This window comes from Homarus americanus, unplaced genomic scaffold (assembly GCF_018991925.1).
Source record: "Homarus americanus isolate GMGI-L3 unplaced genomic scaffold, GMGI_Hamer_2.0 scaffold40248, whole genome shotgun sequence".
Classification (NCBI taxonomy): Eukaryota; Metazoa; Arthropoda; class Malacostraca; order Decapoda; family Nephropidae; genus Homarus; species Homarus americanus.
In genome coordinates this window covers 800,114-816,300 of record NW_024712526.1, presented here as the reverse complement: position 1 = coordinate 816,300, position 16,187 = coordinate 800,114, and the positions used below count along the sequence as shown (strand labels likewise).

At 35.4% G+C, this 16,187-nt stretch overlaps 1 protein-coding gene across 1 annotated transcript; it reads right to left on the bottom strand.

Annotated features, from left to right (window-relative positions):
* Positions 1 to 564: 564 nt before the first annotated feature.
* LOC121860626 (protein suppressor of sable-like) lies at positions 565 to 15,632 on the bottom strand (the record flags this gene model as incomplete). Its single annotated transcript, XM_042357881.1, is given in 5 exon segments — positions 565 to 731; positions 4,450 to 4,627; positions 6,240 to 6,368; positions 8,126 to 8,381; positions 15,164 to 15,632. Coding segments are annotated over 5 exon segments (756 nt in total), but the record flags the coding sequence as incomplete, so codon positions are not given.
* Between the last annotated feature and the right edge of the window lie 555 nt (positions 15,633 to 16,187).

Here is a 16,187-nt window from a genome sequence, read left to right as displayed (position 1 = left end):
ATTTTAACATCTGCATACCATTTCTAAATGGAAATGTCTCACTTGTCTTTGTTATTCAAAATAATTTAATAGGATGCCTCAAGAAACAGTTATCTATATGACAGACTTGGAGGTCATCATTACAAAAGCAAAATTCAGCATTGTCCGACCTTTGGGCGACTGTTAATTTGAAATAAGTTTTAATGCACACGGTGTCAAGAAAAGTATTTTTTATCATTTATAGAGCCAACCTACTGTAGATGCTTACATAAACTTTATGTAGAGTTAATAAACGTAACAGGTAAATATGAAGAAATACCCTGTATAGATTCAAATGAGGCATGTACTAAAGGTACTACTGCCCATACCATTTGAATCTATTTGTCACATGACTTCTAAATGAAGAACTTCAATACCCGTACAATGAAAACATGCATTAGAAACGCATCATTTTCCTCTACGTATTTCCAGTCCCCCAGAAGAAAGCTTGTAATGAGGCCACAACTATATTTAGGGGCAGTCAGATCTAGACCATAATCATTTCTATTTGGCCTTATTAAAATAAAATACTGCATATATTCTTACTCTCTGACAACTCCCTTGCATGTAATACATGCAAATTGCTTCATTTTTGCGAGAAGGTGATCGGGACCTGGAACGAGATCTTCTGAATCTTCTGTTAGGACGTCGTGGTCGGCGTCCATGGCGTTCTCTCATTTCGGAATCCGAGCCAGATTCAAAGGAGTCATAATCTGAACAAGAAATTCATATACAAACTATAAAAAATAATAAAATGTAAGTAACCGTTTTAAAATTAATCTCTTTCCCTGAAGTAAGTCGCAATTTGGGGAAATTTCTCATTTTGACACATCACTAAATATACCAGTAAGTCAACTATTTACATTGGGGAATGTATTGCTGGAAAATATTCATTTGACAAAACAATGTAGATTTACTCCTATTTTTCAACTGACTGAAGGAAAAAATTTGGATACATTTTTCTTAGGGCATCTTTTGATCAAAACTTGCAAAGCCCCAAAAATATTATGCAACAAAAATACATTTAAATACATAATATAAACCATGTTTTGTTCTGTATAATCAATAAAGTCACAGACACATTCCACTGACTATGATCTTCAATCCAAACACGAACAATTGCTCTATATCAACCACCACTTCAGCTTTGCATATTAATTTTCCTATATTACAGCATTTGCACATGTTGTTCTCACCATCACAGCTGAGAAACTAAATGGATTTGCCATGGTTTAACAGATAAAACTCACTGGGGACTTAACCAATATGGCATTGATGTCAACACTGATGCCAGGGTATGCATTGAGAATGGTAGGTTTTGTGCATTGTTATGAATGCTACCCAAAGTACAGGTTGTTTGCTTGCATCATTTTTTTTCATTTTCGATGTTGAAAACAGAATTTTATTGAATTAATGCATCTAAACCAATATATGTTCCCCAATTTGACAGAAAATTTCTTGTAAAAAATTTAAATAGAGGGCTTACTGTAAATTGTGCAGAGCTAATGTCAAGTAAAATCATATCACAAGCTTAACCTTTCTTGAGAATCCTCCTCTAACTCTGGCATCACATGTAACACCAACAACTCAATACACCCATCAATTGGACCACATAAGCAGGATGCTCATTGTCATTCATATCTGTGAATAAATGCCTGCAAAATATCTTGAAAATGGAAAGTTACAATGTTCAAACCATGCATATGTATTCATCGCAAGAACCCGCCAGAGAGCAAGTTTTAACCCTTAGGCCCCGGGTGACGTTCCAGAACGTCAGCCTATTTTCCCGTTTTTTTTTATATTAATTTTGGAAATGATTTTTTTCTCTCGATTTAACCCCGCGTGGGGGGTACTGCCAGTAGCACCCTAACCCGGGGCTTAAGGGTTAAGAAGAAACTCTGACGCTGACAGCATAAATCCTATAGTCCAGGGTCTATGGCCAGCCTAGGGACCCAGAAGCCCACATGAGGAGAGAATGGGTCAAGAGCAGTGTTCCTTCTAAGCTGCATGCCTGAGTGGCCACACAACAGTCATTCAAGTGCTGCGAACTTAATTTTTCTAGCAATGAATATTGCCAGTGACGGAGACATAATTTTTTCATAGTAAATCGACAATTTATGCAGTGCACCCTGGTAAATATTCCTTATTTTTTTATTATTTCTACTTCTTGCATATCTATGGTAACTTTAAAACAAATATATTATTTACTGTGCACTCTCCCCAAAGAGTATTGGCCCCTTTTCTCATCGATACAATGTGTCCCAAATCACAATGGATGAATTTTTCCGAATATTCTGATCACTACCGGTAATTGTGATTCCTGCAGTATGTTAGTAGGCCTGCCTTCCTAGTACCTGTATCTGTGAGGTTGCCATCTATTATTTTTGGCATATAATGATATTAATGTAGCGAAAATATATCAACAGCAGTCACAGTGTGTGTGTATTCTGCTGGAAATCCACGACCAACACTAGTACTCGAGACTCATTGGAAAACACCGCTTGCAACAAAAGATATCGTCTCATAGTGTATATCAGATAATGTTCCATTGCCATCACGAATCCATATACAGTATTACCTTGCTACACAAAACAAAATTTATTCCATTCAGTAATGTAAAAAATTAGAGGGAATCTTAATCAAAAGATGCATGAGTTTGGACAATGAGGAAAAAGAATTATGAATATGCCAAGAATGAAATGGAGCAAAGTTGTGAGATATGATCTTGTATTAGTCCCTGTCTATTAGACAGTACTGTAGCACTTATATAAATATGGGTAAATACATTTGTGTTATATAATTCTATCACCCCCCCCATAATTTTCCATGAGCTAGTGAGGGTCACACAAGTAACATGTGATTGGTAATTTTCCACTGGCAGAGTAGCGTCACTAAGGATGCCAACCCAGTTCCTTAGGGCCCGCTCCTCGCCCAGTTATCACTTGACACTCACAAGAGCCAAACGTTGATCTAAGATTATCCCAGTTAAGCTCCGTCCTTTAACTAACACTCACAGCTTACAGTGTTAATTATGGTATTCTCCTTATTGAGTGTGCACAGTATATTTTTATAAATAAATGGGGAAAAAATCATTTGGGTTTTGCAAACTACAAACTTTTTATGTATCCAAGTTCAGCTACTTACAAAAAGGATACATAAGGTGGCAGCTGATACAATCTAAGGAATAAGCATCAAACTAGAGAGGCTGCAAGAAATTGTAGTCTTAACAGCTGATATGAGGTAATTGTGGTTAGCTCACACAAGCATGGAAAATGGCCATAAAACATTTCTGTGACTCGGCACAGGGTGCCAGACTATAGAGTTTCAACCTGCACCATTTTCACTTGGAGACATTTATCAAGACTATTGGCCTCAATTTAAAGGGTGAAATAGTGAGATAAGTAGTATCTCACTAAACTACTGGTACTCTTCACACTGTCATTGGTCATTGCCACTCTTCTCAATGCAACATACCGATAAAATGCTTCCTTTGCATTCTGTACCTTTAATTTCCACTATCTCTTTCTCAGAAAAACACCTTCCTTTCCCTGTTCCTAATTAGCAAACTGTGCTGCAAGGCACATTCTTCCCTTTACATCCATAACAACCTTCCTGTCTTATTTCCTCACTAATTCTTAAGACTGTTTGTTAATGTTCTGTTCAACCTCTAGCCTCACTTCCAGTATTTTGTTGAAATTTTTTTTTTTAATTGTTTAATATGAAGTTGAAAAGCACCGATTGTTTTTGTTTTTTTTGCTTTTTTGGGTACTGTACCTCTAGTCCCAGTTTGCATTTTCACCATATTCAACTGTCCTGAGCAGCACTGATTAACAAAATTCTTGAAGCCAGTTTCACTACCCAGCTCTGACAGCAACGGTAATATGCATGCTACAGGAGGCATTGGGTATTGATTAATAAAGTTCCCTCCCATGTCCAAGGATAACACTGAAAAATTGTGTGGTCAGGAAGAGTTATAGTATCAGTGTTTTTTTCACTAAACCTTCCTTACTTTAGTAATCATGTTATCTCCTCACCTGGGGTTCATGTCTACTGAACCTTTGATGCTTTAACAGTAAGATCCCCTCCTACTTTTCTAGCTCGCTGCTTTTACAAGAGCTGCCTGACTTGGGGCAACTGACCTGAATTTTACGACTGATCCTAAAATCCTTTTTTCTGGTTAAAACCTGAGCCCGGCAGGTCAGATACATCTCCTCCTTAATTGGTTAGCCAACTGAACACTAAACATGGGGAGTTCACATATATAAAAAAAACATACAAACTTTTTCTTCTTAAATGGATAAAATAGTCTTAACTAATGGAAACATCATAAAGTATAAAAAAAAAAAAAACAGATTTCATCCCTTTGAAATGTGATTCCAATACTCAGGGTTCTGGGTGTGGAGGCTTTAGATGATCTTCAAACCCACATACCTGACACAGGCCGTCCCCGAAACATGGGATGTGGAGCACCATAAGGCCCAGGAGGTGGAACATATGCCATCATTCCCGGAGGTGGGGAACGTCCTCTGAGGATCATTTCTTGTTGCAGCATAGCATCAAAACCCATATTGCCATCAAAAGCAGGAGGTATAATTTTACGGTGAACAAACTGTTTAAAAAGAAAGGATAAAAATTATTAGAGATTAAGAGCAAATTGCAATTATATTTTTGGAGGCTGGGGCAATGAAAATATGCAAATGGGAAGTCTATTACCTAAATGTGGCAAGACGGTAAAAATGCAAACTTAAAAAAAAATAATCATCAACAATGTTTAAAAATATAAAGAAGTTTAATTAATCATGTTACTTACTTTTTGGGTGGAAGGAGAAACTATGAAATTAATATACCTGTACGAGTTAATGAAATCATTTGTTGAGATTCTGCAGCACAATAAACAGCTAAGACTTCTGTTCACATATGTAAAGTTTTGAGCTAATAATAAGTAAATTACTCTTATTAATGTTTGATGCCCATGCCTATTTTTCTAATGTGTCTCTAGCTAAATAAACACAAGTCAACAGGGCACAGAAGGGGTCTATCAACAGGGCGTTCGTTAACCGAGGGACCACTGTACACATAATATATGGGTCGATAATTTTTTAGTGTTATATTTTTGTAGGATGGGAAGTGCTTCAATAAGTCGTAATTTGGAATAACTCTGCAAGGCCAGTGCCCCATTTTTTTTTAAAGGGATTAGCCCACCCGGGCACAGGTCACTGACCCACATCGGGGCCTGGGGGCAAAAATGTAATAATAATAATAATAATAATAATAATAATAATAACAATAATAATAATAATAATAATAATAATAATAATAATAATAATAATAATAATAATAAAATAATAATAATAATAATAATAAAGAACCATAAAGAAATATAAAAATGAAAAAAAAAAAGATCAATATAGTGAGAAACAATATATGTATGTTGTGTTGTCAATAGTAAGAGAAACAATTGAGACCCTGCAATTGTGTGTAAATGAGGCAGAAAGTCAGATCAGCAACCTGGCACTTGGTCACAATTTTCCTGATGCCATGTGGCAGCAGGGTCTACCATAGATTACACATTATGCTTCCAATAGCTTCCCAGGCAGTAGTACTTCCCTGTTTGGTAGCTGCCTGCTAACTATCAAGGGTTTACTGTATACCAAAAGTTTTTTCACAACTATGATACAAATGCAGTATTTTCATAAAAAAAAAATAAATCACAAAATATACAGTACATTGTTTCCTACACTTTCAATACCGTAAATATTTTGTGATGAAGAGTCAACAACAATATTACAAAGACTTTTGTCATACAGTATGCTCATTACACTGAAGGAGTTGGTTCTGTTGGGAACTCACAAAACATGCTGTAATGGGTTTGTTATGTTGTAAGATCAAAACAGTAAAAGGTTATGATGTTGTAAGGTCAAGTCATTGAAAAGATTTTGTTTTGTTTCAAGGTCAAGACACTAATGGAGTTTGTTATGTTGTATAGTCAAAACAAAAGCAGTTTTCCTTTCATTAAAACACAAAATTGCATTAGTTGTTTTAAGCTACAAATGATGAAAGGTTTGTTCTGGAGTAAACTCACAACATCGTAAGTTTACAACACAAGGTATATGTTCCACTGTAAGCTTACAACACTGAAAGAGTCTACTGTACAGAGGGAGTTTGTTCTGTTTTATGCTCAAAACATGTGACAAAATTAAACAAAAAGACATTTTGTTTACCTTCTGTGCTGGTGGTACTTCCTCATCTTCCTCCTCACTACTAACATGTTTCTTTTTCTTCTTCTTTTTCTTTCTCTTTTCCTTCTCCTCATCATCATCTCTATGCTTTCTCTTCTTCTCCTCCTTACTCTGTGCAACACATAAACAATCATATCCATAATGACTATAGGTGAAGGAATTATTATTAAATCATTTCCTTAAGATTAGATGGATAGACAAAATTACTATACAAATCAATTGAGAATGAATAAAAAAAACGTCAGGTTATAAGGTTCTTTGATTAAGCACTGAACAGGGTACTGCAATAGGTCAAATTTTTAATCCATATCTTCCTTGTGGAGGATATTAAAAATTAAAATGTCAATCTTTCAGCATAATCATGACAATTTTTTTTAATGCTCTGTAAAATGAACTGCCAATCTAACCAAATCAAGCCTCTCAAGTGAGATTCAATTATTGTACTGTAGTAGGTTACTCAATACCAAAAATTAAATGTCTAGATTTCATTCCCAGATTTAAACAGATCTTGATAAATGCAACAACATTAATTTTTATAAGTTTTGATAAAAAAGGAATATCTGATATATAAAACTATGCACAGAAATTTAAATTTTACCCCTAAAAAATCATATGAAGACAGAACAGAATAAGAATAATGCTAAAAAATTTTACCCATGTGTTTGTTTCAGTTAATAAAATGCAAATACTGTATGGTATCAAAGAAAAGAAAATCTTATTGAAAACTTTTTAAAAAATACTGAATGTCCACATGGAGCATACAGTTTCTTCTGTTTTCAATCACGTTGAAGAATATGTTAGAATAGGTTTACTTACACTAGGTTTGGTTAGTTTATTTAATGTGCTGTCTAATCACCCACAGACAGACTGATGCCATGTCAAAGGAACTTTTTTTTTTTCATAAGATCAATCACTTTTTTCTTCCTTCTCTAACACTGGATTTACATTATAGGCACTGAAACAAAACCATCAGTAAAGTGTAGTGCGAACATTATTTATACCTTGAAGCTTGTATACTGTACTGTGTTATAGTTACTGTACTATGGCCAATAAACATGAACCTTATATTTTTTTTGTGGTGCTACCATAAAAAAAGGGATGGTGAATTATGTGGTATTACAAGAAAAGCAAACAATAGTTGCTAAACTGGAGGAAGGGGAGTCACCTCAAGATTTAACTAGAAGAGTTCAGTGCTTCTTTGCATAATTTGCACTGTACAATATTAAAAAAATTAAGATAAAATATGAGATCTGATGAGCAATGTATGCAATGATGCAAGAAGAAAAATAATGCAAAAAGCTATTACTGTACAAAAGATTTAGACATACTTATGGTATGTAATACAGTAGTTCAAAGAGGCAATGGTGTGATTACTAGTCTAAGTAATCTCATTCCAAATGCTCAAGCAATAGAGATGTTTCAACAGGTAAGTGAAATAAAAAATCTGAGAAAATGCTGACTGGCTTCAGCATTTCAAGAAACATCAAAAGATCCATTCACTCCCTGGAGCTATATGATATGAAAACAGTGTTGATGTCCATTCATTGAGAAAATGCAAAAAAAATATTCAAGACAAACTGAGTTGTGAACAAAGTGTATAACTGCAAGGCCTTGTGTTTAGTGTGGCTGGGTTAGCAACACATATTCAAGCTGTTTTTGAGGAAAAGAAGGTGTTTGAATACAAAATTATGAATACTATATACTGTAGTAGTTACATTCTGCTGTGTGCTGTTTCTCTAACCTTTCCCACAACTCTCTCCTAAAATTCTCCCTACACCTCCCTCTTCCAAGACTCTCCCTTCTTCTTACTCCTCACTCATGCAAAACTCTCCCCCTTTCTATCTTCTCAAACTTTTAATTCTTCTCACCTCTCTCCTCTCCTTCTTCCCTTCTTCTCTGATGTCCACCTCTAATCCAGCCCTGTTTTCTCCTTCCAGCCGTTCCTCCTCCATGTTCACTTTCATCTCCTCGACCCCTTTCTCCTCGTGACCCAACTGGGGAGAGGTGGGCAGATTCTTGGAGAGGTCATCCCCCCCCTCATCGTCTTCCAGCTCGCCATCTTCTAGCTCTCCATCCTCTTTTTCTTCCTCTTCCATGAGGCTCAGCTGATTCTCCTCCATTGCACTGAGGGATGAAGGGAAAATCTGAATAAGGGACCATTATATACATGTAAGAGGAAGGTAAACAATCTACACTAGCCAATGAAGAATATGCTGCATTAGTTGATACCGAATTTGCCCTGTGGGGGCTAGTTTATTGGGTACCTCTTTACTTCCTGTGCAAGGCAAAGTAATAAACTATTACAGTGCTCAACAGGGAAGCATACAGAGGGCACAATTGCCTTTTTTTACTTATAAAATTATTAGGCGTATACAGGTTGACAATCCCTTATCCGAAATCCTTGGGGCCAGAGGCATTTCGGAATTTTTCGGTTTTCAGAATAAAGACGAAAGCTAAGGTGCTCCGTTGTTTCCCTTTTCCCAATGTGATTTTATCAAAATTTATCTTATCCACGTTTTCATTGTGGATCTACATGAAATATATATATATATATATATATATATATATATATATATATATATATATATATATATATATATATATATATATATATATATATATATATAATCAACGACCTCACCAGCCAGGAATCGAACCCTCGACCTACTGGGTGGGACTAGGGAACGCTACCGACCAACCCACAAGGACACTAAAAGCAGTCCTAGACTCTGTAATATTTCACACAAAGCCTGTTCATCGAGCTGATGGCGCCGTGAACCTCATTGGGAACTGCCCGTGCCTTGTATGTGGTGTCAGTAGTATTTTACCGAATCCAGCTGGTATGAAACACGAGGTACCATATATATACTTCATTTTTAGTGCGTTTAGTGTCCTTGTGGGTTGGTCGGTAGCATTCCCTAGTCCCACCCAGTAGGTCGAGGGTTCGAATCCTGGCTGGTGAGGTCGTTGATTATCATGTGTATATATAAATATATATATATATATATATATATATATATATATATATATATATATATATATATATATATATATATATATTATATACACGTGTATTATTACCGGGCACAAGTCACTGACCCACATTAGCCTGGGGTGGAAATATTATTATTATATATAATAATAATAATAATAATAATAATAATAATAATAATAATAATAATAATTCATTGGTTTAGGTCGTGTTTCTCACTTCTGATCTTTTTATCATTCTTGTATTTCTTTATTATTATTATTATTATTATTATTATTATTATTATTATTATTTTATTATTATTACAGTATTATTATTATTATTATTATTTTTATTAATATCAGTATTGTGTATTTTTTATTAAAATTTTTATTTACTATGAATAATTATTATTATTATAACTTAGTATTACTATTATATTTTCGCGCCCCAGGCCCTGATGTGGGTCAGTGATCTATGCCCGGGTGGGCTAATCCCCCGTTTAAAAAAAAAAAAAAAAAAAAATTGCTCCACAAAAAAAAACTTTCGGTTTTCAGAATTTCGGATAAAGGGTTGTCAACCTGTATCATATTTGTCAGTCAGGGCCAATCAGTGAGGCAGACAGGATCAACTGGTACATGACAATGCTAAATAAGACAGTTAACAATACAGTAGTGTACTGTATACGTACTGGGTGATTACAAATCATTTTCCCAATTTTAAACATTTATGATGAAAACATAATAAAGCTACTGTACAACACAAACTGAGATCCATGAATAAAAAACCTAAACATTATTATTTCCAAGCTATAAAAGTTCTGCATAGTTTCCAAGTTACAATACATTTTAAGATGTTGCATTAATGAGAGTGAATTTGATGTGAAAACCCCTAGGTTTTTGTAATAGTTTATTCACAGATGTCTTATGTACAGCAGTACAGCGTGATACAGATGGCTGACTCAGGTGCAATGAGACAGGAACCGTGTACGACCGAATGAGATAAAAGCAGTTACAGGGGGGAGAGAGTTTCACACCAAATTCACTCTCAGACATCTTAAATGTATTGTAACTTGGAAACTATGCAGAATCTGACATATTACCATAGAGACATTGTGGTTTAGAATTATCCAAGGATTTCAACCTCCAATTTAATATACTGGCATGTAAAGCAAATACTGTACAGTAAACAGAATATTGAATGAACATGGGGGAGAGGAAAGTATATGAATACTTAAACTATGTAGGGAGAAAGGAGATGGAACAATTTGTATGAATAACCGGTTTTATTTACACTGATATGATTCACTTGATATTAACAGATGATACACTGAGAGTAGGACTGAACAAGGAAAATGAGGTACAAAAATAGCACATGATTCTGGCGAGAGCAATGAAGTAAATTAAGGGTACAAAACTAAGAGGGAACAGCACAAAGGTAAATTATACGTTCAGTATATACTACTGTAATTAGAGTAAAGCAAACAAGCGTATTAATTGTGGGGCAGGTAATAAGGAAATTAAACATGAATTGAGGAAAGAAAAGCAGGACATTAAATGTACAGGTACTAATAGGGAACAGAAAATAAGCAAATTACATGCAAAATAACAAAGGATTAAAATTAAATGTACTGTACTCATTGGGGAACAACAAAGAAAACAATTAAATTTAAACGTAGGATACAAAGCAGAGAACAACAAAAATGAGAACAAGGTAACTAATTAAACAGAAACAAACGAGTCAACTTTCTACATACAGTACGGCATACATTATTTACACCAAATGTCCAATCATTAACAGGAATAAATCACCCACCTTGAAATTTACTTGACAGAAAAGGACTACTGTACAGCTATTTGAGAATGATTAAAACTATGAAAAAAATATTCATTCTGGCATTCCAAGAACCTCGAGCATAAGAAATGACCCCGGGAAGTGTCTTCCCCCAGATCCATATTTTATGTTGGGTGAATCAATGATGAAAAAAAAGTTGCATTAATGGGGCAGAGAATGAGTGTATCAATGGGACACAGAATGGGTGTATCAATGAGGAATAGATTGAGTGTATCAATGAGAAATAGAATAGGTGTATCAATGGGGTACAGAATGAGTGCATCAATGGGACACAGAATGGGTGTATCAATGAGGAATAGATTGAGTGTATCAATGAGAAATAGAATAGGTGTATCAATGGGGTACAGAATGAGTGCATCAATGGGACACAGAATGGGTGTATCAATGAGGAATAGATTGAGTGTATCAATGAGAAATAGAATCGGTGTATCAATGGGGTACAGAATGGGTGTATCACTGAGCCAAAGAATAGGTGTATTGGGAAACAGAATGGGTGTATCAATTATGGGACATGCATACAATAATCCTTAAAGAAAGCTAAAAAATAACAAAACTACACATGTAATACACCAGATATTGACAGAAATATAGCTGAGACTATAGAAAACTACTCAAAAGGTAAAGTAAGCCAAATAAAACTGGATTAAAATGTAACAGCAAAAACAGATGTACAGTAGTATATAGAAAACAAAATTCAAGACAAGTTGTAACAAAAAAGAGCAAATCATATTAGTGAAGAAAGAAATATAAGCAAATAGAGAAGGGTGCCAATAATCCAAATCAGAAAAAAACTAAGGAATGCATATAAAACCATAATCAGCGAAGCGATAAACGAAACACTCTGAAAAAGTGTTACGTCACAAGAATCCAAGGAGGAGTGCGCATTTTCTGTTGAAATCTGGGGTAGTTACGATTTCGTGGCTTATCTGCACTATTTTCCAATCTCGTTCAAATAACAATATCTCTAGATAAAGAGGCACTTGTTAACGTAAATATTCCACACAGAATGGTATTTAATCTTTGTATCATGGGACAAGTGACCTTTGTAAAATTTCAACACATTCTCACCAATCTCTAAGTCCAGTTTTATTATAAATCCGGAAAAAAAATTAAGCAAATTTTCATTCCTAACTTAGCCACTCAACAAATTTAAAGGTCTGTGAGTGACTACAAGAATAAGAGTTAATGGAAGCTGAACCTTTGTAGTGCGGTATTCATATTAAGTCCAATTTTGTAACAATCAGCATGTACTGTACATATATATATATCCATGATGCTGTACTAGTATTTCTTGAAGTGGAAGTATAAAGTAAGCTTTAAATTATCCACAAACTTACACGTGAATTGAGGTCTTTAAAGAAGCCAACAATATTCAAAGATATCCTATTAACCACCACGCTTTGAAGTCACAACATTCATAACAAAACATATGAGTACAAGTACCTTAAATATGAATACGCCCCAATTATAAGTAAATTTAAAATTATAATAATCCTAGCCCACTTTTGAGGGGATATACTAAGGCGTACAGAAACCTCAGGAGGGTTATGGCAGGGAGTGGTGCAAGACAAAGCAATAAGTAAAGTAAAGGGTAAGAACAGGCTGAGACAACAAGTATAATCAAATAATTAAAGAGACCAACATTCTTAGGTTAGCCCATACGCTTCCCCCACTCAGCGTCATTGTGTGGGTCCCACATATTTCCATTTAAATTCATCTATACGATCGAAAAACAGCTAAAAATATACGTGACTGGTTCAAAAGTTTACGAAAAGTCTCCTTTCTCTGAACAATAATATAATAGTCACACACGCTCTTATCAGTGTCTTAAGAATCAAAATATTATACGCTTCAATAATGACACCAAAGACTCCATGGAAGTATTTAGCATATATTCAATTATAATTTATAGCAAAAAAAATGCGATGGAAGTGTTTTCGACATCCTTAACTAATCCACGATGCAGAATTTAATCGTTACATCGGTATGCAATGCAATATTAGAATAAAATATTACAAAACAAAAAATGTCATCACTATCAAAGTTCCCAATTCTTTGTTTAAACTTTATTTGTAGCCTTTGTTCACCTTTAAGATTTAGAACACTTACGAAACTCCTCAAATACGGGTTATTCTGGAAAACCAGATTATCTAAGGTACGTACCATATAATGAGTTTACCTGATAGCCGATGTAAGAAAGTCAAATATAAAAATGTTCCACGAAATAGGAGCAAAATTAGGGTATAAAGCCTTTCGGAAAAGAAAATGCGTAGTTTTAACAAAGCCACTTTCGTGCATTCTCGCACCTTCAGTTACGATGAACAATCAGTATATGGAGCTCTAAGAATCTGGATCATGTACTGCCCAAGTTACAGAAATAAACATTAATCTCAATAAATTGCTGAAATAATACGGATAAAAGCAATCAACGAACCAGGAGAAATATTGGTCTAATTTACATTAGGGAAACTAATAACCGAAATTCAAGAAATAATATTTGTTAGAACACAATATTAGATTTTCCATCGTTGGTTATGCTTGTGAATCATATACTGTATTAAGTAAACCGCTTAAAGTTGAACAAATTGTGATTGCATTCCCGAGCTGAGCTTTCACATCAGTCAAAAAATACTTCATACAGGTAACACATGATAACTACAGATAAACACATATACATTTATACAATATATAAAACTTTTAGGGCATTACCGTTAACGTTCAACAAACATTACTAACTGAACCGAAGCAACCATATTGTACTCATAAAGTGACATTCAATAGCATGATAAAATATTTAAGTTAGGTACAAAATCGCTAGTATTTTCGCAAATTCCTAAGCCCTCGGTGGGCCAAGGTGTGCAGCACAATTATGGCGATTAACACCAAATGTAGGCATAGTTCAGTACATAGAACAAAAACACTGAAAGTGAACAAAACCACAACCATAAGGTACCTATGTTCTATGCCCTACTCTTTCTTCCTCAGAAAGTAAAATTCACTTTAACAAGTAACACCGCTATCTTACTGTAATGTCATTACATTCCTCGGAAACATCTATTATAAATTATAACATGCGTCAAGCTACCTCATTTAACGGTTCGTTTTCGACTAAAATTCTGGCATTACTATTAGAAACGTGACGCGATCCACCATTGTTAATCCCTCGGTGCTATGGCAACGGGTTATATCAAACGTGAAAAAAAAATCATCAAAATTCTCACTAATATTAAACATACAGCAATGACACGAGATGCCAGCCCTCCACAGTCATGATTGTGAGGTTACTGCCAACATAACACTGACCTCTGATCGCCATTTGCTTATCTGGGAGTTAAAAAGTTTACCGATAAGAAAGCATTTTTACTAATCCACAAATTTTAACAACGCATAAACGATGAACCAACAAAATGGTTTCCGTTTAATCTTATAAGCCATTAGCGATGTTTTATTCTACAAGTAACGCAACTGAAGAATAAAGAACAATTACCAAGAAGGGTGCGACTAATTCTTAATTTAAATCGTAATATAACGTGCGGGAGGCGCCACACCCCAACACGTTACTATTTTATAAATATATAAAAGCTATTCACCCAAATTCTACCCAAAAGTTTGTTGATTTATAGTACCAAGGGTTCTATTTCCCATCACACAAGTAATAATCATTCACCCGTCAGTATAGGTGATGAAAAATACTACTTTCTTGTGATGGCGTAATACGTGGGGGAGGGGAGGGATGTCAGCTGTGCGAGGCTAGCTGGAAGGGGGGAGAGGGGGGACAAGGGGAGGGGACGGGGTGTGCTGATTATAGCCGAACCTCCCCCTACCATAACTCTTTAACCACAAGCAGAAATAAAGAACAGAGAATAGATGAATAGGGGAAAATAGAGAGAAAAATCGAGTAAGTCATAGAGCACCTTTTCACATATAACACAGGTTCCCGAACCTGTCAATTCACACGTCACCACATTGATAACTTGTCTCCAATCCGCTTGTTCTTCAGTGTATATGTTGAATAAATGTCATGTCATGTTATGAAGGTAATAGGATCACTCCATGGAAGGCCTCATGGCACTGAACATACCAACGTACATACTTCAGCGGAGGCATCACTTTGATTGCCAAATCAAATATGCTCACACGTTCCAAACTTTGGCTTTTTAAGCATCCGGCAGGGAATAAATACTATTGTTCTCGAGACAATGAGGAAGCTCTGATGTTAAATGATCTTCCTGCCTGGTCTTTGATACCCTCGTACCCGCCGCTGGCTACAAAATCCGTCGAGTTATAGTGCAGCTGTCCACATGACGCCATGACCAGCTGCAATGGCCGCCCTACCAGGGACCCGGCGCGAGGCTACCAGCACTTGGATGTTCAATACTTTCGCGTTAGACATTACACAAGTTATATTACTCACCCATACACACAAAATAACTTCCAACCAAGTGGCTCATAATGATTAATACTTCTACAGAAAACTAGGCACAAGTACAAAGAACAAAAATGGAGGGAGGGATAAAGAAGCAAATATAAAATCACGTCAACAAGTCTGCGCTAGTTCAAGGACAAATAATGAGGTCGGACCCCGCCTATCTATGCTCTTTTACCTGTCTAACTCCATATATTACAAGTATTTTTACGTGTTTTAGGGGACGCTACTATATTAATTGTTTCAATTCATCTATAATATCGAGACCAGCTTCTTGGTAGCCAAAGGACGAAACGCCATCAGTGCCTAAGGCATCATGCATCATTCACTTTTCGGAAGAATAACTCTTTTGGGATATTATTTCACTACTAGTGCAGCAAGAAGTTATGACTAAACTGAGTTATTTACCACTGATATCCACTAATGTTGTAAACGGAAAATCATCATAGGATCGACAGTGTTCATATCAACGACAGCAGTAACGACCAAGGACTGACGTGGCAAGGCGAAAACCCGGCCACAATCGCTTGGAAAAACCTATTATTGGAACAAGAATTCAGACTCGATTTTTCTCTTAGATTGAAATTTCTTTTGTAAATTACAAAAAAATATATACAATACAATATAATTTATAATATTATACTGCAATATTGTTGCAAAAACCCGAACTTTTGACTTT